The 22,764-nt window shown below is 39.0% G+C and overlaps 3 protein-coding genes across 3 annotated transcripts; 1 reads left to right on the forward strand and 2 right to left on the reverse strand.

The window, feature by feature from the left end:
- Window positions 1–1,770: 1,770 nt before the first annotated feature.
- Window positions 1,771–3,340, reverse strand: LOC105283758. Its single transcript, XM_011346790.3, has 3 exons — window positions 2,974–3,340; window positions 2,771–2,897; window positions 1,771–2,397 (listed from the first exon to the last, which is right to left on the reverse strand). Exons 1-3 carry the CDS (start codon window positions 3,096–3,098, stop codon window positions 1,936–1,938), a joined length of 714 nt encoding a protein of 237 aa, XP_011345092.1. The 5' UTR covers window positions 3,099–3,340; the 3' UTR covers window positions 1,771–1,935.
- An 860-nt stretch (window positions 3,341–4,200) lies between these two features.
- LOC105283756 (nucleoporin GLE1) lies at window positions 4,201–10,896 on the forward strand. The gene is made up of 8 exons (XM_011346788.3): window positions 4,201–4,353; window positions 6,205–6,525; window positions 7,634–8,083; window positions 8,223–8,313; window positions 8,394–8,663; window positions 8,875–9,176; window positions 9,340–9,718; window positions 9,954–10,896. Exons 1-8 carry the CDS (start codon window positions 4,312–4,314, stop codon window positions 10,214–10,216), a joined length of 2,118 nt encoding a protein of 705 aa, XP_011345090.2. The 5' UTR covers window positions 4,201–4,311; the 3' UTR covers window positions 10,217–10,896.
- Window positions 10,847–18,414, reverse strand: LOC105283757. The gene is made up of 7 exons (XM_011346789.3): window positions 18,250–18,414; window positions 15,850–16,864; window positions 12,708–12,936; window positions 12,390–12,532; window positions 11,866–11,995; window positions 11,420–11,599; window positions 10,847–11,153 (listed from the first exon to the last, which is right to left on the reverse strand). Exons 2-7 carry the CDS (start codon window positions 16,354–16,356, stop codon window positions 10,984–10,986), a joined length of 1,359 nt encoding a protein of 452 aa, XP_011345091.1. The 5' UTR covers window positions 16,357–16,864; window positions 18,250–18,414; the 3' UTR covers window positions 10,847–10,983.
- Between the last annotated feature and the right edge of the window lie 4,350 nt (window positions 18,415–22,764).

The following is a 22,764-nucleotide window of genomic DNA, read 5'->3' on the forward strand; positions in this document are numbered from 1 at the left end:
CAGATTGGCGGCAGAAACCGAGCAGGATCTGTTAACATTTGACGGCAGATTGACAGCAGAAACCGAACAGAATCTGCAGCTTTTGGCCATTCATATTCACGATATATTAAAGCACGTGTTTACTTTTAACACACTATAAATTGGCATTTTATATTACCATGTGCTAAAAGAACGCATTTGTTTGTTAAATTAAAGTACATTTGCCTTGATGTGTCTTTCTGACAGTTCGTTGCATAATCTCTCTCTTATTGTTAATTTATTCTAATCTGAAGTCCGAATTTTGCTTTCGAACTTCAGATTGCTTGTGGCGTGCGTGAACTACATGGACGTTGTCCATGGAGAGCCTCTGTGCCGCAAGTGCAAACATTTTCAGAAAAATTAATATTATCGTGCCAAGGCGCGTATATTAACTTATATAACTGTTAGTCTAAATCTTAACATCGAGTAAGAACTCGACGCGTGCACCGCGTAGCGGTGCGGAGCGAAGACACATATTCATAGCCGTGTAAATTTGAATACTGTCAAAAGCTGCAGATCCTGTTCGGTTTCTGCTGCCAATCTGCCGTTAGATTCCGCGCGCGCAGATCTTGCTCGGTTTCTGCTGCCAATCTGCCGTTAGATTCCGCGTGCGCAAATCTTGCTCGGTTTCTGTCGACAATCCGACTTCAAGCCATGTTTGCAGATTCTGCTCGGTTTCTGCCGCCAATCTGTTCTTAGATTTTGTGAGCAAGCTCTGTTACATTTCTGGCACCAATTTGTCGAATTAATCGTTAATAACGACTTCTGTATCAAATTTGCTGTCTTTTGGCTGGCAATAGTTGATAGAAGATAGTTGGCATCATTGCTTTCGGCAGACTTGGCTATCCGGGTAAGCAAAATGTGTGCAATCTGCCAGCAGATTGGCAACAGATTACTGCAGGAGTTAATAGCAAATTGGCATCCGGTATGTCCGCGTTAGGATAGTGATCTGCCAGCGGAGCCTGCTAACAGACTCTGACGGCAGATTGGCGGCAGAAACCGAGCAGGATCTGTTAACATTTGACGGCAGATTGACAGCAGAAACCGAACAGAATCTGCAGCTTTTGGCCATTCATATTCACGATATATTAAAGCACGTGTTTACTTTTAACACACTATAAATTGGCATTTTATATTACCATGTGCTAAAAGAACGCATTTGTTTGTTAAATTAAAGTACATTTGCCTTGATGTGTCTTTCTGACAGTTCGTTGCATAATCTCTCTCTTATTGTTAATTTATTCTAATCTGAAGTCCGAATTTTGCTTTCGAACTTCAGATTGCTTGTGGCGTGCGTGAACTACATGGACGTTGTCCATGGAGAGCCTCTGTGCCGCAAGTGCAAACATTTTCAGAAAAATTAATATTATCGTGCCAAGGCGCGTATATTAACTTATATAACTGTTAGTCTAAATCTTAACATCGAGTAAGAACTCGACGCGTGCACCGCGTAGCGGTGCGGAGCGAAGACACATATTCATAGCCGTGTAAATTTGAATACTGTCAAAAGCTGCAGATCCTGTTCGGTTTCTGCTGCCAATCTGCCGTTAGATTCCGCGCGCGCAGATCTTGCTCGGTTTCTGCTGCCAATCTGCCGTTAGATTCCGCGTGCGCAATCTTGCTCGGTTTCTGTCGACAATCCGACTTCAAGCCATGTTTGCAGATTCTGCTCGGTTTCTGCCGCCAATCTGTTCTTAGATTTTGTGAGCAAGCTCTGTTACATTTCTGGCACCAATTTGTCGAATTAATCGTTAATAACGACTTCTGTATCAAATTTGCTGTCTTTTGGCTGGCAATAGTTGATAGCAGATAGTTGGCATCATCCGCTTTCGGCAGACTTGGCTATCTGGGTACGTCTTGTTGAATCTTCATCTAGGAACGATCAATTCTCCGTGTATATTTACACCTTAAATTACTTCAGTCTTCTTTCGCACGAATGCTCGTCCGCATGGCGTATCCGATGAATATCGCGCCGATAACCGTCGCCGATAACGTGATACAAGTGACGAACAGCGAGACCGATTTGTTTCCGACTGGTATTGGCCAAATGTAATCGCGACTGCTCAACATCCGGTATGGGATTTCGCGCCACTTTGTCGCCAGATCGACGCACGGTTCGCACAAGTCCGTTTTCGACACTCTGTACTCCTTGATTCTCTCCTGGCACCCCAGCAACAGCTTTGGCATGGGCAGAGTCACATTGGCATAGCCACCGGTTTCGTGGGCGTACTGATAACGCTGATGAACGGGTATCGTTAAGATGGACCATGACTGATGGTTTTTCGTGCGACTCAGAGATGCGCAAGTTGTTACGTTCTGTCGGCCTGCCTTTTCCATGAACAACTCGACGTCAGTTTCGCCCGTGGAGCATACCGTGCTCTGCAGCAAGATTAAGTAATTTTAATATTTTAATTATCGATTTCATGCGAGCTTTTGAATAGCAAGGACAAACAGCATGGTTCACCTTACATATAAACGTGTGAATTTTATTTAACGTTATGTAATGTACGTATAATTGAAAAATAGAAAAATTGCGAGAAAATATGATTTTAGAATCAGGACTCGAAAGTCAAGGAGTTCTGCGATTTTTATAAGATTCTCAAGGATCATAGTGATGTTTATTAATCTTGTATTCAATATGATTAGCATAAAACATTAATAATGTTAAACGTTAATAAATCAAGTCTTCTGTTTGGATTTTGTTTAGATCTTGAAATTATAATGATTAGTCAATAATTACAGAACCACGTACCGTTCCTCGCCTCCTCAGGTCTGCTACTTCGTCTACATTGACGTACAATGCCGATGGTAATTCCATGTAAATGGCGACTTGACAGTTGTTAGTAAGATTTTTGAAATCTACGCGGTAAATCAGAGTCCTATAAAATAAAGAGAAACATTAAAAATTGCGGACGAAGATCTCATTTTCTTTGATCGACTTATAACGTTCCTAACCTATGAAATCCGTTTCCTTCCACATCCAGGCCGATCTCTGCGTCGATCTCCGCGTAAATCCACGTACATCGCGCGCACAGAAGTAATGCAATTATAATCCACGAGATATTTAACACGGAACGCATACTGTCATTTTTAGACAGATAGATAGCTAGAGTTGACACATGTAGATCGGCATTTTGCAGACGCCCTCGAATTTCGATTACAGTTCAGTTCCTAAAACCTCCGCTGTCTCGCGCTGCCTTCGATCGAAAACTGACGCGTAGATCCGGCCCACGGTCTTACATACAGGTCTGGAGACTTCAGAGGTGGAGATGGATCATTTTGTGTCACTTTTTATTTCTTTAGTAGCCACTAGAGGCGTTGCGATCGATGTTCGCAGGCGACGAGGGACGTCAGAGGCCGGGGGAATATCCGTCTGTCTTTATTCCACTCGCAGTCTTCACGAAACAATATGATAAATTAATAACGCTTTAAATAAATTAAGACTATAAATGAATTAGTGAAATATGTATATGAAATAAAATTGAGTTTTTATTCTCAAAATTAAGTGTGAATAAAAACGAATCCTTCCGTGATGGAAAAAAATGTAATAAAATTTGTTGAAAGGTATTTGAAACTCTCTATCAATTGACCTCGATTCATTAACATTTCATCATAAATTTTTATATTTTATTATAAATTTTCGTATTTTATTATAAATTTTATATCTAATATTCCAAAAGTTTGAAAATTTATGATGAAATGATAATGAACCGGGATCAATTGATAGGGATTTTCAAATACATTTTAGCAAAATTTTATTATATTTTTTCCATCAGGATTTTATGTTTAAATCTGTCCTTTCTTTTTATTTTATTTTTGCGGGTAATAGCTTTTTCCCACTTTTTCCAAGTAACAATGTCTTTCGGCACTCGAAATAAAGAACGTTTCCGCTCGGTTCTACTGCCGGTCTTGCAATTCGGTACCGCACACCATTTCGTCATTTCAATAAACGTTTCGATAACTTTTGTAGTCAATAACCGTTTTTCAATAAGAGTCATGAACACACGTGGGTTCTTATCTCCGGTGTTTCAGGTTATATTTATCTGCGGACATCGATGACAGCGACGAGTAGTGGTTATGCTAGAAACTAAATGTGCTTCAAAAAGCGGCCATACTCCCACCACTGAAATTAGAGGTAGTTTCCAGACCTGTATGTAAGCTTACAACAACGGCCGCAAGAGCGCGTCCCGCTGACTGGACAGAGGTTAGCAGTGGTTTGCAGGTTAGGTTGGTAATGCGTGTAAGTACTTGTTTACTACGTGCTGCAACTTGCTATCAGGAATCCACAAAATCATGCCGTTGAATTTGGACAAGAAGAAAACGAAGAGCAACAAGGTAAGCGCGAGCGACGTGAGCGAAGCTCGTATGTTCCTTACTTCACGAAATTATATCTCAGTCGTTTTGCTTATGTTGACAAAACGGATTTTGTACAAACTGTAAATCGCGAATTGAATTTCTCGGAAGTAACTTCTAGAATATTTGGAGATTCGTCGGACTTTCGCAATATTTGGCGATTAAGGGGATGCTGGAGCTGCTAGTGAACTATTTTTTCACTATAGCGATGGTAATTGCAGTTTCGAAAATTCTCTTTATTGCTTGTGCAGAATAAAAAATCCTTTTCCACAAATGAAGTATAGATAGAAAGAAAGCCCGCTCTACAGGACTTTATATTCAAAATGGAAAAAAGTTAAAAACTTGCATTTGTCTTTTCTAACTTTTTTCCATTTTGAATATAAAGTCCTGTAGAGCGGGCTTTCTTTCTATCTATACTTCATTTGTGGAAAAGGATTTTTTATTCTGCACAAGCAATAAAGAGAATTTTTGAAACTGCAATTACCATCGCTATAGTGAAAAAATAGTTCACTACCAACTCCAGCATGCCCTTAAGGGGGGAGCCTGCTTTAGAACGCTGAAAATAAGGTATATTTTACGAATTGTTTTTGGAGAAACTATACAGCGGATCATTATAAAACTTTGATGCATTTATTAGTACATGTTTAAAGATAAAAAAATTATTTCTTGATTTGAATATATTGCTTGTAGAGGTCGTCCTGGAGGCATCTTAGTGCAGCCGGCATTGCAAATTGGTGAGCATTCTCCTGCCTCCAAATTTCGTCTAAACTGAAAAATTGAAACACGTTCTCGTTATTTATGAATTCCCATCGTCGATGAACCAAAGAGAGAAGAAAAAAGTTGAAAAGTGCCAAAATGGTGGAGCTTAGAACACAAAAGTACGATTTTTAGGCAAAGTTGTTGAACTTTTTCATGCAAAAGTAATTGTTTAACTTAATGTTTTTATGAATATTAAAGGTTCATCGACGATGGGAATTCATAAATAACGAGAAAATATTTCAATTTTTCAGTTTGGATGAAATTTGGAGGCAGGAGAATGCTCACCAATCTACAATGCCTCCAGGACGACCTCTACAGGCGATATATTCAAATCAAAAAATAATTTTTTTTATCTTTAAACATGTACTAATAAATGCATCAAAGTTTTATAATGATCCGCTGTATAGTTTCTCCAAAAAAATTCGTAAAATTATACCTTATTCTCAACGTTCTAAAGCAGGCTCCCCCCTTAAGGGGATGCTGGAGTTGGTAGTGAACTATTTTTTCACTATAGCGATGGTAATTGCAGTTTCGAAAATTCTCTTTATTGCTTGTGCAGAATAAAAAATCCTTTTCCACAAATGAAGTATAGATAGAAAGAAAGCCCGCTCTACAGGACTTTATATTCAAAATGGAAAAAAGTTAAAAACTTGCATTTGTCTTTTCTAACTTTGTTCCATTTTGAATATAAAGTCCTGTAGAGCGGGCTTTCTTTCTATCTATACTTCATTTGTGGAAAAGGATTTTTTATTCTGCACAAGCAATAAAGAGAATTTTTGAAACTGCAATTACCATCGCTATAGTGAAAAAATAGTTCACTAGCAACTCCAGCTTCCCCTTAAACTCGATGAGCCTCCAAGTGGAGTCTCCGTTAAAATAATTTGATCTCGACTTGGCGATCCATTACCATGGAGTCTTCAATTGCATCCTCAAAAATTCATATTCCTGATGTCCAGTCTGTTTAACATAAAATTCCATTCACGATAAGCTAGTCGTGTGCGAGGATTAATCTTGATGTTGATTTTTTCATTGAACAAAATCTCTGAATCAAACTCAATGAATGTTGCTTTACAGATGAATAGTGTGAGTGACATCATGTCAGACTTCGCGTGCCTCAAGGTATCTGCCTTGCAGAAGGCATCGCTGATATCATCGATCTCGTATGCTTCCGCAAATGATCGCATCACTATTGGACCACAGTCAGCGTTGGACAAGGATGACTCCGACAAACTGAAGAACATTGAGAACGAACAAAACTCTTGTAACATTAAGACTCCACCGAAGACTAGCAGCAGTAGTCCCAAGTACAACACAGTAACTACTTCGAATGGTATTACTTTTTCAATGAAGAAGATTCTTCTGGAGAGCGAGCTGCAAAGACAGGAAGAAGTTAGGGTAATTGATTATCAGCCTGAATATAAAGCTGTTGCTAATTATTACACGGTTATTTTTACATATATACAGGGTGTCCCGGGTTTTAACCGACAAACTACGGGAGCATGTTCTACTAGTGGAAATAAGAACAAATTCTTATATCGAGTTTGCTTAGAAATGCTTCATTACAAAGTTATAAACCAATATTGAAAAGAAATATGAGATAAGTAACAACGGAACATAGTGTAGAATTTGGAAGGTCGAAGATGTTTATGTTATGTGTATTCACATGTACCAATTTTGATGGAAAATGTGCCACTGCAGTTTCGCCAAAACAGCTGGATACAGTTAGACGGTTGTCCATCGCACTATGCTAGACAAGTTAGAAACTGGTTAGATGAACATTACGCTCATAGGTGGATTGGTCGAGGAGGACCGGTTTTCTGGCCTCCAAGATCGCCCGATTTAACGCCTCTTGATTTTTATTTATGGGCAACTTTAAAAAATAAAGTTTACAGTACAGAAGTAATCTCGCTTGAAGATTTAAAGCAACGAATTACTAATTCAGTTACTGAGATGCAACAAAATTTTTAGGAATGTCGTACCGTAACAAATTCTGTACTACGTCGATGTCTAGCTTGTATCGATGTGCAAGGACAACATTTTGAAATGCGTCACTAAATCATTGCGTAGATAATTTTTATTTTTGTGAAAAAATCCGTTGTTACTTATCTGATATTTCTTTTCAATATTGGTTTATAACTTTGTAATGAAGCATTTCTAAGCAAACTCGATATAAGAATTTTTTCTTATTTCCACTAGTAGAATATGCTCCCGCAGTTTGTCGGTTAAAACCCGGGACACCCTGTATATCATATAATTGTATCATTCGTTAATAATTTAGCATCATTTAATTATAAATGAACTGAATGATATCATATTGATCGCGATCGATCTAGACAAATAAATAATAACAATAAAATAATAGATTAATATAATTTCGGATAAATAGGCGTCTAAGTAAATTGAAATTAAATGGTCAAGAATAATTCTAAACGGGCACGAAAATTTGATAATATAATGCAAGTAGACTTTTCTTTTTATCATTACACTTTTGATCGTTTTGCAGAAAAATATTCAGCGCCATGTCCAGAACATGGAAAAGAACGATCGTGCAATATTGGCGCAACTGGCGCACACGCGCTCGAGTATGGCACGCGAGCGTGAACGACAGAGCGCTGAGAAGCTGGCGAGCATTCTCGCCGAGGAGGAGCGGATCGCCGAGCAGGAGGAGATCAAGAGACAGCATGAGCAGCAGTTGCAGGCACAGCGGCTTCAGGAGCAGATAGAGAAGAACAAGCGAGAGCTGGAGGAGTACCGAAGGCGAATGAGAGAGAAGGAGGAAGTGACGAAAGCCGTGATGGCCCATCGGGCACAATTCACGAGCAAATACTGTGATATCGCGGCGTTGTCGAAAGCCTGCAAGGACAAGCACGCCCTCAACGTGGTTCTCACGGCGAATTCGCCGAGATTAAAAGAGCTGATTCAACAGTTTGAGGCGTTAGACGAGAAAATCAAAGTAATCGAAGAAGCTATAATTAAGGATTAATTAAGGAGATGATAATTAGCAATTTTGACAGTTTTGACGTGGAAATATTTCTCTTCACCATCGCATTGCTGTTACGCAATAATTACATACGCTCGTATTCCTTTTGCAGAGCGGAGAATTGGTAGCCACGGATATGAGCATTATCGAGACCTTGGATCATCACATGAATGACATGCTAAACATATTTCGGACGGAAATAGGTTTGTAAATTTCTTACAAATAGGTTTATCTTCTTTCCGTCGATAAGTCTCTGCCAAATACGTTTACGTACCAATTGTAGAGAAAATAGACGCCCAGTACGAAGCGGAATTGGCACGCAAGGCACAAGCTGCGAATGAGGTCCAACAGGTTGTAGCGACCGAAGCTGTCAATGCGACGCTTCCTGACCAGCCAGATGGAAGCGGTGCTGTAGAAAATAAGGAGGCTCAAGATCAACATTCCGCAGTGATGACGAATCAGGCAGCAACGAGCGTGATCAATGTACCGGTTGCACCATGTACGTCCGAACCGAAATCGGAAGAAGCGACTCAGAATCCTAAGTGTAAAACAGGTACATTAAAATTTTCGAGATGTGATGTAAAATTTGCATTATATTAATTATCTTCATTCAAAGAATCTCTTTAGCTTTACATTTGTATCTTGATTAAGGGAGAATTAAATGTAAAATAAATTAATCTTAATTCAAGATGCTTAAGCAACTTTAGCTTTTTTAGCAAGTCTTGCTTTATACAATAAAGTTAATATGTATTGTAAATTCGCAGGACACTCCATCGAATACGTTGACGAGGAATCGCTACAAATTTATCTCAGAAGTCGACACTTCCTTGCTACTTACAGAGCGGCTTACAAAGACTTTTTAGAATCGCCTGCTACAAAAAAGTTCCGCTTTGAATGCCAAAAAGCGATTAATATCCCGGTAAACGCGATCTCCGCGATCAGCGAGGAACACTTGAGAGATAAATACGACAGACTGCAAAATCTCCTAAATGGAAAATTTGCTAACGTGATGCAGCATGCGCAAGGAGTATTCTTCTGCAAGGATCATCTAGCAAAAAAGATAGTTGTACGTATATTTGCGCATAAATATAAATATATAAAATACAATATAAAATGTAATTTAAATAGAAGATATTTTGCACTTAAACGTAAGTTACTTGTTGGCGATAGGAAATAATCTTGCTGCCTCGAAACAAGTTTTTAATAAATGCATTTCGATGCATTTCCAGAATCAAGGTGAAACGTTGGTATCTAGCAAACCGGAAATGGCGTTTCCCGTGGCGGCGATCGTCGTGGCTCTCTGGAATGAACACACAGACTTTGGCGAATTGTTCCTGGCGCATCTTCACGAGGCATGTCCCTTCACCGTGCCAATATTCATGCTGCAGCAAGAGGGACAGTCCAATGAAGACTATTGCAAGTCTCTCGGCTACAAATACTCGGAAGACGGTACCCTCGAGCAGCAAGACAAGTTTCTAAAGAGAATGTCGGGCTTAATGAGATTGTACGCATCGATCACCGTTACGGGACAGCGGAGAGGTGTCACCAAAAGTCATCCCCATAGCCTCCAATACGCCTGGAGATGGCTAGCGGCCGTTTTAAATATCGGTAAGATTATTATGCAAAATATGTAACAAATTGTATTATAATTAATTTTTTTAACACTATAGTTTCATATTGAAATAAAAGTAGCGTTATAACAACATCGATTTTCTAATATTAAATTAGTTCTTCTAACTATTCAAGAGATAAAGTTAAAGTGACATGGCACTGAAAATAAAGTAAAAATTTTTTAAACATGGAATAACTTTATATGAAAGAGAATCTTTACTTCGATTTTCAGAACCGAGAATCGACACGTGCAACTTGTGCGCAACCTTGATACTGGACATGCTTGAGGTTACTGGAAACATGCTGTGGACCGCTTATCCGAAGCAGTTCCATAAGCTGCTGATGCTGCTGAAGGAGCAGTACTTTCTACGTGTGCAGAACGTAGCGAGCGGCGGCAGCGGGCCTCTGGTGCGACTGGACGACTTCCTGAGCAATGCCCTGACGAGCGGCACCATACGCCCCGCTGACGGATTACTTCCGCCTAACTTTTGGTGATCCCCTAAGAGATTACTCCAATGACATGGTGGCAAGTTGAACGTGTTGTGAATTGAACTTGTTGAATATTTAATACGTACTGAATACATCGTAAATGCGCTGGAAAATGCGTTTCTCTGTCATTTTGAATACAAAACGAACTGCTTCCAAACACTTTAAGCATCATGCGGAGCGAAGTGACCCTTCTTCAAACATTTTAAATATCGTAGGAAGCGAACAATTTTAACTTCTCGATAATTTGAACTCAAGTCTTTGGAAAGTCAAAGTGTGAAATTTTAGAGATGTTGGTACTCTCGTAATTATGATTTCGCGTAAATTTGTTCTTCTGGAGATTTCCTAGCTTCAAGAAATATTTTAAAATAGTTTCAAACTCTGAAATGATAGAATTGTACGGAAAAAGGCAGGAAAGATCAAGTGGCCGTCAGGAGATGAAGATCTCGCATGTTGTTATTGTTACTTTACTCCTAGAAAAACTATGCAATTTATAAAGTGAATTTTTATAATATTTCACGCGTTGTGTGTATCGAGAGAAAGAAAAGAAGACCGTGACTATAAGAAAGAGAAATAGAAAAAAGTGAGATAGCGAAGTATTTTTTCTAACGAATTGTGTATAAATCGATTACAAATTTACGAATTACGAATAATGTTTATTAAGATTAAGAATGATAGGCTGTTTACTGGAGGAAAATAGAAGAAAAAAGCAGATAAATATGTATACATACAAAACTTCCGAGGAAGACGAAGAATAAATAAATAAAATGACAATTTTAATAATAAGGCACGTTAGTAACTACGGATTTCTTGTTATCCACATCATAGTAGTTTTCCGAATTCTCGGCAAAACCGACGATGCCGAACGGTAACAGTCTCTCCATCCATTTCTCCTGCTGATTTATATTTAGCAGATAAGTTGTGAGTTGTTCGACGAATCTGTCCGCTGAATAAAGAATTGTGTGTCAATCGAATGCAACCAAAATAAAATCGAGAGTGAAATTGAAAGCAAAGTTAACTCCAGTAACATTTCTTTCTGCTTTGTCCTTTCTCATGGAATTTTAATGCTGAAAGAGCACGTTATTTTTCAGCATTTAATTTTTTTTGTGTGTGATTTTTGTAACGTATGATCTCTAAAATGATGGGGACACTTTTTTATGGAGTTCTTCTGCATCAGTTTCAATTCCTTCGATCTAATGCCGCATGTCATACCTATCATTCTGTTGATCATGATACGATAAGGCGGCAGGGGTCCTAGACTACCAAGAGTATGAAGTGACGTTATGCTGGGTATAAAGCTCACTTGACATCTGACTACTGTACTTTCCAGAACTCCTACTTCCGCCTGTTTCCCAGCGACCATTTGCAGCACAGCGAGCTGCGAAGTAGCATCTGTAAGACAATTTGGAAGAGAAATTTTGTTACGATCCGATCTTTAGATATAAGAGCACTTTGCCTCTTCGAGTCATGGAATTGAAAAGATCTAATATTTTTCATCACATTTTTTAAAAATTGCTTTTTTTAAATTTAGTATTCTCTGATAAACCTAAATGCAGTCTTAACAAGAATTATATTATAAGAGATAATATTGTATAAGTATCAGATAAAAATTTTTATAACGTGCATAAGTATGAACAAAATAAACATTTAAAACCGACCGAGTATACTGCCGAAAAACGCCGGACTTTCGCCTTTCGTATGTAGATGATTGAAGAGCAGTCCAGCAGCGCTGAGTGGGTTGCGTCTATCTGGAACGGCGCATCTGTAGCCTCGCAGATCCATGATATCCTACAAAAAGGATATTTATGACTGGTCTCAAGATTAAACTTCAGCGAACGGGCTTCTTTTCTCATTATCATTGTTTTTAAGTAAACATATCTTGTGATATAATTAATCACATAGATTATTATAGAAATCACAAAAGTAAGAAAGAACAAAGTATAATAAGGAACACGCTTAAAATTGTGAAACTTCATGATAGAATAATTAAATAAACATATAACCAAATTAATATAATTATGTAGCAATATATAATTTTGATATATAATATTGATTTGTTTTATATTTATATTGATTATTTTATATTGGTTTTGTATTGATTTATTGATAAAATTATATTGATATATAATTATATCAATTTGTTTATTTAATTAATTCTATGTGAAGTGGAAAGTTCACTCACTTTGATGTATGCAGCGCAATCAGCCGCGGCGATTATTTCGGCATATACATAGGGCGAATTGTTCTTGTTATGATAATGCTCGAAGACGAAGCTGGCGGGTAAGAGGACACCTTCGTCCCATTCCTTGACCGCTGGTAAAATAGCTGCGGAAATAAATGATGTAACATCGCTAATCAGATATGTAGTATTCAGTATTCAAAGGAAAAATCTAAAAAAAGAATCACGAGCGAGAAAGTTGTTTCGAGAAAGTTTTTGCGAGAAGTCTCTTGTTCGTTGTTCGAGATACCGTTAGATTTATCTTTTGCCTTGATGGGATACCTATATCGACAATGTCTTTGGCGACTGGTCGGTCGGTTCTAGACTCATTCAACAGTACGACCGGCTTCTTAGTGACGCTCTCGAATATCTCCGCGAGTATCTGGAAGAGCTCGATTGGTAACGAGGGCACCAAATGCGTTGCCAGGACCAAGGGTCGCTGGTTCAAGTTCGGCATCGATAGAGGCGGCCAGATCCTAGGTACAGCCGCGTTCCAAGTGAATACCAAAGTCTTAAAATTAAAAGTTTAACTTTGAGTTTATTTGATTAAATCTATTTTTACAGAAGAAAACTGAAGCTTGGGAATAAAAGTAAGAATAAGAATATGATTATACATTGTGCGGAGCATATCATGAGATAATAAAGCATATCACTAGATAATCATTTAAATTTAAACAGTGATTCACTAGATAATCATTTAAATTTAAACAGTGATTCACTTTAATTATTATTTTACCATCACTTGGTCACGACACAAGTGATGGTAAAATAATAATTAAAAGAATCTTAAGAGACTAATTCCCCAGATAGCCAAGTCTGCCGAAAGCAGATGATGCTAACTATCTGCTATCAACTATTGCCAGCCAAAAGACAACAAATTTGATACAGAAGTCGTTATTAACGATTAATTCGACAAATTGGTGCCAGAAATGTAACAGAGCTTGCTCACAAAATCTAAGAACAGATTGGCGGCAGAAACCGAGCAGAATCTGCAAACATGGCTTGAAGTCGGATTGTCGACAGAAACCGAGCAAGATTGCGCACGCGGAATCTAACGGCAGATTGGCAGCAGAAACCGAGCAAGATCTGCGCGCGCGGAATCTAACGGCAGATTGGCAGCAGAAACCGAACAGGATCTGCAGCTTTTGACAGTATTCAAATTTGCACGGCTATGAATATGTGTCTTCGCTCCGCACCGCTACGCGGTGCACGCGTCGAGTTCTTACTCGATGTTAAGATTTAGCCTAACAGTTATATAAGTTAATATACGCGCCTTGGCAGGATAATATTAATTTTTCTGAAAATGTTTGCACTTGCGGCACAGAGGCTCCCATGGACAGCGTCCACGTAGTTCACGCACGCCACGAGCAATCTGAAGTTCGAAAGCAAAATTCGGACTTCGGATTAGAATAAATTAACAATAAGAGAGAGATTATGCAACGAACTGTCAGAAAGACACATCAAGGCAAATGTACTTTAATTTAACAAACAAACAAATGCGTTCTTTTAACAATTTATAGTGTGTTAAAAGTAAACACGTGCTTTAATATATCGTAAATATGAATGGCCAAAAGCTGCAGATTCTGTTCGGTTTCTGCTGTCAATCTGCCGTCAAATGTTAACAGATCCTGCTCGGTTTCTGCCGCCAATCTGCCGTCAGAGTCTGTTAGCAGGCTCCGCTGGCAGATCACTATCCTAACGCGGACATAACGGATGCCAATTTGCTATCAACTCCTGCAGTAATCTGTTGCCAATCTGCTGGCAGATTGCACACATTTTGCTTACTGGGTATCTTATCGGATGAAATGGTGATGACAATAGATCTCGTCGAAATCTGAGTTAAATCCGTCGAGATCGCTCGAGATAGCTCTGATTACGTTTGCGTTGAAAGCAATCCCGTTTGTTGGTAGCTAATAGGCTTAACGGTATTCCAAAAGTAACCCAGATAGCCAAGTCTACCGAAAGCAGATGATGCCAACTATCTGCTATCAACTATTGCCAGCCAAAAGACAACAAATTTGATACAGAAGTCGTTATTAACGATTAATTCGACAAATTGGTGCCAGAAATGTAACAGAGCTTGCTCACAAAATCTAAGAACAGATTGGCGGCAGAAACCGAGCAGAATCTGCAAACATGGCTTGAAGTCGGATTGTCGACAGAAACCGAGCAAGATTTGCGCACGCGCAATCTAACGGCAGATTGGCAGCAGAAACCGAGCAAGATCTGCGCGCGCGGAATCTAACGGCAGATTGGCAGCAGAAACCGAACAGGATCTGCAGCTTTTGACAGTATTCAAATTTGCACGGCTATGAATATGTGTCTTCGCTCCGCACCGCTACGCGGTGCACGCGTCGAGTTCTTACTCGATGTTAAGATTTAGCCTAACAGTTATATAAGTTAATATACGCGCCTTGGCAGGATAATATTAATTTTTCTGAAAATGTTTGCACTTGCGGCACAGAGGCTCCCATGGACAGCGTCCACGTAGTTCACGCACGCCACGAGCAATCTGAAGTTCGAAAGCAAAATTCGGACTTCGGATTAGAATAAATTAACAATAAGAGAGAGATTATGCAACGAGCTGTCAGAAAGACACATCAAGCCAAATGTACTTTAATTTAACAAACAAACAAATGCGTTCTTTTAACAATTTATAGTGTGTTAAAAAGTAAACACGTGCTTTAATATATCGTAAATATGAATGGCCAAAAGCTGCAGATTCTGTTCGGTTTCTGCTGTCAATCTGCCGTCAAATGTTAACAGATCCTGCTCGGTTTCTGCCGCCAATCTGCCGTCAGAGTCTGTTAGCAGGCTCCGCTGGCAGATCACTATCCTAATGCGGACATAACGGATGCCAATTTGCTATCAACTTCTGTAGTAATCTGTTGCCAATCTGCTGGCAGATTGCACACAATTTGCTTACTGGGTCCTTATGATAGTCTGATTTTCGTAGGAAAAATATCGTTGGATTTATTTTGACTTAACTTAATATGGATTTATACAGTAGCGCTCAAAAATATTTTGTTCATATAAAAATTTCCTCGTAAATTTAATCGTAAAACAGATAATTCCCCGATATATTAGCGATCGATATGTAACACTCGAACGATCACTTATATATAGTTATTAGCACTCTAATCTAACTTACTATTTGTGCCAATGTCGCCAATGTCGGAACTGAAAAGTTCCGTACGAAATACTTTGTTATTGTTGTTGAATATTTTGAGCGCTACTGTATATGAATATAAATTTCGAGAATTTTTCTGAGGTTTAAATAAATATTTTAAAAATATTCTAAAATTATATTTTCCCAGACAAGTCACTAAACTCGAACCAAATTTTTATTTGTATAAAATTGTTTATTTAATCCTAAAAAGATTTATTTATTAACTTCATCTTCGTGAGAACGGAAAGAACTTACGTTTTCAAAAATAGGGATTATCTTCAGCGTGGTCTCATCTTCATCTACTGTCATATTCTCAACAGATGGTTTTTTGGAAGCGTTAGCAGTATTCGATTTAACATCTTTTACGTGTCTTGCACCCTTCAGAAATTCCATCTTTTGCGTTCCGTCTACCTTCAAATCCTGACCGGAGACTTCTAATTTTTGACCTTCTGGCTTTTTGATCTGTTTCTTGTCATTCGCGGATATCGTTTGTTGTGTCTCGCATACCTTCACAGTTTCACCGCAAGTTTCCAATTTAAAATCTTTGTTGTCCCTCGGAGATTCCGTCTGTTGCGTTCCGCGCACTCGCGCTGCCTCTGTGGCCACTTTTGTTCTTTCCACCGTTTTCTCGCTCGTGATCTGTTCCTTCATCTTCGTAGGTTGTTCTTTGGATTTGCATACGGAGCTCTTCGGTCTCTCGGAAGATTCAGGCTCGGAAGACTCGGTGAGCTTGGAACCAACGGGAACCGGCTTATCGCTCATTTTCGTGCTACGTGCCGTGAAGAAACAACGCTGGATGAGGAATCTCAAGACAAACGTGTGAGAGACAGAGTGCTCCTTGAGGACGCGATGGCGAATCGATCGTCGGCGACTGACAGAAGCCGCGGTGGCGATTCTTCGTACAGTGTAGGTGTATGAGTGCGCGATTTATCGTCAGTCGCCGGCCGCGTGACAACCGCGTGTACCACAGGAGCGACCAGTCGTTCCACCACGACGGCGATACCGGTCTACGGAGAGGTCACGATACGCCAGTTCTTTCCTTTTCTTTTTATCTCTTTCTCCCCAGACGCCGGCGTCGTCCCCTCCTCGCGCGCTACTCCTCATTAAATATAATACGCGTTTAACAATACACGTATGTCGAGTGCCGGACTCTCCATGTGATGATTATCAAAAGTCGCCAAGAGGATTTGAGTCTAACCCGAGTCCAGATCTTGAAATCATCGTTGCGAAGCCGTAACGCCGCTCAGGTATCTCGACGGACGCCGCACATCTATGTGTAACATTATAGCAATGCTTACAGGGGGTTTCGTACTAAATACGGAACACATAAAGTTAAGAGCGAAAACACGCTGAAAAGGTTAGAATTTATTATTTCTTTAAACGTATGCGTTACGTCACTCCATTTTTTGGCAATAAATCTGCATTAAAATAATGTTTTGTTATTTTTATCAGAATTATCGATAATTTTATGCAGTATGGAACTATCCAAGACCGTAGACATGATCTGCCAGGTCCTTCTGTGTCTGTAGCTGCAGAAGAAAACATTGAAGATATTAAGAAGTATTTTGAAGAGAATCCAAATTCTTCTATTCGGAAAGCTGCCCAAGCTCTTGAAATATCCAAAACAACGTTACACAGGATTTTAAAACATTTCCTGAAAATGCATCCCTATAAAATAACATCGCATCAATTGCTAACCAAACACGCTATGACGAAACGTGTGGAATTCTGCAAGACGATAAATGGAACGTTTGAAGATGAGAACTTGATGCAAAATTGATAATTTACACGGACGAAGCACATTTCTGGCTAAATGGTTATGTTAATAAACAAAATTATAGATTTTGGGGGTCGGAAAATCCCAACGTTTCCCTGGTTAAACCTTTACATCAACAAAAAATAACAGCATGGGCTGCGATCTCGGTAAAAGGAATGTATCTGCAATTCTTCGAATTAACAGTCACTGGTGAAAGTTACAAGCAGCTTCTCGAAACACAATTCTTCCCTCGTGCAAAAAAAAGAGGCCTGGTCAGAGGATTTCATTTCATGCAGGATGGAGCGACACCACATCGAACCCAGGAGGTCTTCGAAACAATCCATAAAGTTTATGGCAATCGAGTCATCGGTCTGGGATACCCCAAATTTGCCCAGGGGGGGCTAGAATGGCCACCGTACTCGCCGGATTTAAATCCATGTGACTTCTTTCTTTGGGGATACATTAAGGACCATTGTTATGCCGGAAATCCAGAAACAGTGTCAGATTTAGTAGTAGCTATTAAAAAGGTCGCCAGCAACATTAAAGACGACACGTTAGAAAAAGTTTTCACAAGTTTTCGTAAAAGAATTGATTTTTGTACAAATTCAGATGGCGCACACTTTAAAAATATTTATCATTAGCTTACTTGATTTAATAATATTTTTCATATTTTTCATTAATAAAATAAACTGATATACAAACATTTTGCTAAATTTTATTTACACCCATTAAAAACTGCAGACTTTCCTCTTTCCAACGCAATTTTTGTTTTTTCAATAACTGCATACGTTTAAAAATGACAGCTGATTAGTTTCAGCAACTTCCCATGGGACACCCTGTATAACTGGATGAACAAGGAAAAAGAGAGAAATTATCGTTTCACGATAAATAACACGCACTTCACGCGTTTCGACGTTGAGAGTTGATACCAGATTCTGGCTCGTTGTGGTTCTTCTCTGCGTTATCTTTGCACGCACGTTTATGGTAATTCAGAATTCACTTTGTCTTCGTATCACAATTCACCACTGAATATAATTCTTCATTGAGCAATCGAAGACGCCGAACTGTGAGCTGTATGTAAGCTGGAATCTGTCCGCCTCGTTGCTCGGCGAGTTCTGCAAACGGACGAAAGTCCCACCGACCTGTTCCAATACGTTCAGGGCCGATGAAGACTTCATCCGGATGCATCGCTCGCTCGATAAATCATTGTCGAGTATCTGACTCGACGTTTTGACAATACTAAATCGTTCTTCTTTTCAGAATGCTTCTTGATTCTTGACTCTCAACTCACAATTTAAATCACAATCACAGTCAAAGATTCTGAAGGGAAAAAAATTGGATGTAAATCTGTTAAACTTAAAAAAATTAATTAACTTCTAAACAGTAAATAATAAAAAAATTAATTTTAATCTAATTAGTAACTAATTAGACTAAATCGATAGAATGGAGTTAGTAATTAATTAGATAAAAATTAACTTTTTAATATCAAAAAGAGAATCTGACAAATAATTCAGATTGTCTTTATTAAGACTGAAATAAGTTCGAATTATAATTTCTCGCGAAACTGGAATAAGTTTCAATTTCACTCATTCTGAGATGAGCTTAATGTTAATGTAGATACGTTGGCAAATGAATCGAAAGGAGGCAAACGACCGGAGATAAATTCCTACAAGACTAAGAATTTTCTCCAAAGTTATTTCAATCGCCATTCCTTTTCGATTACATTAATCATGGAAAATTTATGCTTTTCGAGGCTCGGAGGCAGTAACGTCTCGCAAGTCGTGCACGCGGCGCGAAAATATATAAACGCGATCGAGAGATTATGACGTTTCGTGCAAAGTGTAAGACGCAGCGACCGACTTCTCGTTTTCCTGTTGGGAAGTCGCATTCTTGGTAGCCTTTCAATTGGAAATGCGCGGACCATCGTGGTTCACGGTCCCGTGGAATGCACCTCGGGTGCCCCGCACCGCACAGGTGTAACCCGCCAGGTGATGTCACCGCGTACATTCACAATCAAGCAGCTTTATGATCCGTCTCCATTCTATCGATTAAAACCTTCCCGAGCAAGTTTTTGCAGCCGCGAGTCTTTCAATTCATCTACGGAAAGAAAACGATTAATTAATGTGCGTATGTAATACGTACATGAGAAGTTCATCAATACTAAAAATATATTTTGTTGCATTCCTTCGTGTCATTTGCGTTTAATAAAATGTAAAGTTAAATACATAAAGATTAGACTAAATATTGAGAGGGATATGTAGTAATTAATGAAATTATTAAAAGGAAGATAATCATGAATATTAATGTTATGTTAGAAATACTTCTAGTTAATTTAGATAAGACAACTTCTGCTAAACATGAATAAAGTATGCAGGACGAGATAAACGCGAGAGATGTAGATTTCAGAATTAGAATTATACAAACTGGTTCTCTAAAGCGTCCTTTTGCTCATATTCTGCGGAGGAAACTGCGCTCGGCTGATGGATAATCTTTTTTTGCGAATGCGCACCCTCAGAAAGGATTTCTGATAACAAGACGAAAAATATTCTTGACTAATTTAATCGTATTACAAGTATAAAAAATATGAAAATAAAACAATTTTTAATTTAAATCAGTAATTTCTGTTCTTCTCTCTCGAATTAAATAAGATTGTCTTAATGTCTCGAGACAAGAGTAACATGTACAAATTTATGCTTGTATATTCTTGTATGTAGAATAATTTGATATTAGCGCCACTTTATAGTAGGCTTTGTCGATGTCGACGCATCATTTTCTCACAGTCGCTCGTCGACTCGGCGCTTCTGCGTCCTTTATTCCGATAAAACGGCCAATATTTATGTGTTGCGATCGAAAATCGGGAAAGTGTTTCTGTTATTTACAATGAATAAGTGCAATACTCTACAAGAAATATTAAAAGATACGGAAATGTCTTATCTCGAATCTTATTTCCCAAGTAAGTATATACAGGGTGTCCGGTAATGATCGCCCCAGCTTCCGTACACGAGTAGAGCGGATCGAGACGAAGAGAAAAGTCCTATACCGTTTTGCGATATTCGCAATAATAATCGAAATATTGAATATTAAAGTCAAGCGAATCCAGAGCGCGCGGAGGCGAGTGCCGAGCCGCTCGAGGTATAGGATTATTATTATAGGAAAATTGCCTATTTTAGGCTGAATATTAATTTATTATTAAATTAATTAATTTTTTATTATTTAATTATATATACTTACTTAATTAATTATATATAATTATACTTACTTGAGAAATAAGATTCGAGATAAGACATTTCCATACCTTTTAATATTTCTTGTAGAGTATTGCACTTATTCATTGTAAATAACAGAAACACTTTCCCGATTTTCGATTGCAACACATAAATATTGGCCGTTTTGTGCAGATTCTACAAATTCTCTTACAAGAATAGAATAAGATGTCTTTTAGATCTCACAATATTCTGAAATCGAGAATATTTTGAACTTGCTACAAATTTGTATCTAAATCCTTCTGAGAAAATGAATGAGATAGCACGAAGATTATTTGAATCTAGATTTTCGAATTTTCTATTCAAGATTAAAATATGCTTCTTTTCAATAATAAATATGATTGTCGCTATAGCGATCTTATTTTATGATAGATTAAAGAGTAATAGCATTAAGTCCAGAAATCTTTTCTGTGGGTGCGAATGTTCAATCTGAATGAAACATATCCGAAGTACTGACAGTTCTGCGCCAATGCGCAATAAAGATGCTTATCTGCAAGCGTGCGCCGCAGAAAAATCGCAAGATTTGCAAAGAAAAATGCGAGACGTACCATTTCGCGGCGTGCTAACAAGAAACAATTGATATTTCAAAGATTTCACGACGAAGGCACGATCTAGATCTTACTCCTTCAATTAAGACTCACGAACGGAGAAATCACTAACGATCGCGCGACTCACATGCGGTTTTCGAGACTCTCCTTGACAGAAGCCTCCTAAAAAATCATTCCTTCAAAATCAATCAAAATTCGCGATGTGGACATCCACAGACATCGACTGAAAATTGTGACATAAAATCACGCGGAAAGTGGAAACTAGCAAACCGCAACTGCTCGTTGTATGTTCACCGGAAGAGAGAATTCCGGGGCGGAATCTGCGAGAGATTTAATTCCGACGCGCTCCGCATTCCGGCCGACAGTCTCACGAAGAGAGCGAGCGTACTTACTTGAACCAGAGAGAAAGAGAAAGAGAGAGACAGAGAGAGAGAGAGAGAGAGAGAGAGAAAGAGACCCCGTTTTCTCCAGGAGCTCCGCGAGTTCCTCGATGTCCAAGAGGACCGCCAGAGAGAATCAGGTGTCGGCTACCGGAGGAGCCGGCGCGACGCTATGCGCGTCGGCCGCACGAGATCGTCGTCGCTCGCCGTACTCGCGTTACGTTTTCGCATGCGTTACGGGTCTCTCGCGAATTCACGTGTTACGTAAATCCGTGTACGGATACCCGCGTGCACACTCGGGCCAATTAACGACCGGCGTTTTTATCGCATCGTCACGGTTCAAGGCAGAAGGCGACCGGCGGCTGGCCGTCGCAGCGGCCTCCGCGACGCGCGTCTCGTCGCGATACTCCGAAAATCGCGGCGACCACACCGTCTCGCCTCTCGCCGGGACGAGACATCGACCTGGCAATGAAACACGTGACAAGTTGCGAACGCCCACGTTGAGATGTTAAAGAAAAATTAAAGAAATTAAAGAAAAAAAAATAATGGATTGAGAAGCTCAACGCTTAGATTTAACGAGACTGCCACGTCACTCGTACATGGGTGACGGTTTTACATAACTCAAGAACTAATTTTACCAAGTATTTCTCGGGACATTGAATAAAAATAAAAAAAAGTATAATTTGTATAATATATGTTAATATAAGAAACGAAATTGATATTGTTATTGGCTCATGTTTGAAATTCATTAACTGGGTAGTCCAAGTGTTAATTGAAGTCCGATCGAATTAAATATATTCAATCCTTAAAGTAGCGATTGATTAGAACGGAATGAGATCGCGTTGCAAAATTGAGTCAAGATGCATAGGCGGCTCGGCATGTTGCGTTTGAGTACTACAGAGAGAGGACTGTTTTAATCGTGCAACTTCTCGATGCATTTTATTGTCAAAGATATATAGGTGTGTATAGATATATAGACAAACTATATGTTACTTAGACGAACGTTGGAAAGGCGTACTGACTCGCGCGATGTATTTCCGTCGATGAACTCGAGCCCGCGAGTAATTCACCAGAAAGACTGAGAGAGGTACAGAGAAAAAGAGGTGTATATATATATATATATATATATATATATATATATATATACAGGGTGTTCCGGGTTTTAACCGACAAACTGCGGGAGCATATTCTACTAGTGGAAATAAGAAAAAATTCTTATATCG

Source organism: Ooceraea biroi, chromosome 10 (genome assembly GCF_003672135.1).
Source record: "Ooceraea biroi isolate clonal line C1 chromosome 10, Obir_v5.4, whole genome shotgun sequence".
Lineage (NCBI taxonomy): Eukaryota > Metazoa > Arthropoda > Insecta > Hymenoptera > Formicidae > Ooceraea > Ooceraea biroi.

Bases quoted from the DNA above. Each gene is read 5' to 3' on its own strand.
- LOC105283758 (XM_011346790.3), bottom strand. From the start codon at position 3,098: ATGCGTTCCGTGTTAAATATCTCGTGGATTATAATTGCATTACTTCTG. The intron at 2,898-2,973 runs GTTAGGAACGTT...TTTATTTTATAG, and splicing joins GAAGGAAACGGATTTCATAG to GACTCTGATTTACCGCGTAG. The intron at 2,398-2,770 runs GTACGTGGTTCT...ATCTTGCTGCAG, and splicing joins ACCTGAGGAGGCGAGGAACG to AGCACGGTATGCTCCACGGG.
- LOC105283756 (XM_011346788.3), top strand. From the start codon at position 4,312: ATGCCGTTGAATTTGGACAAGAAGAAAACGAAGAGCAACAAG. The intron at 8,084-8,222 runs GTAATCGAAGAA...TTCCTTTTGCAG, and splicing joins CGTTAGACGAGAAAATCAAA to AGCGGAGAATTGGTAGCCAC. The intron at 8,314-8,393 runs GTTTGTAAATTT...TACCAATTGTAG, and splicing joins CATATTTCGGACGGAAATAG to AGAAAATAGACGCCCAGTAC.
- LOC105283757 (XM_011346789.3), bottom strand. From the start codon at position 16,356: ATGAGCGATAAGCCGGTTCCCGTTGGTTCCAAGCTCACCGAGTCTTCC. The intron at 12,533-12,707 runs GTATCCCATCAA...TTATTTCCGCAG, and splicing joins CAAAGACATTGTCGATATAG to CTATTTTACCAGCGGTCAAG. The intron at 11,996-12,389 runs GTGAGTGAACTT...TCCTTTTTGTAG, and splicing joins ATTGCGCTGCATACATCAAA to GATATCATGGATCTGCGAGG.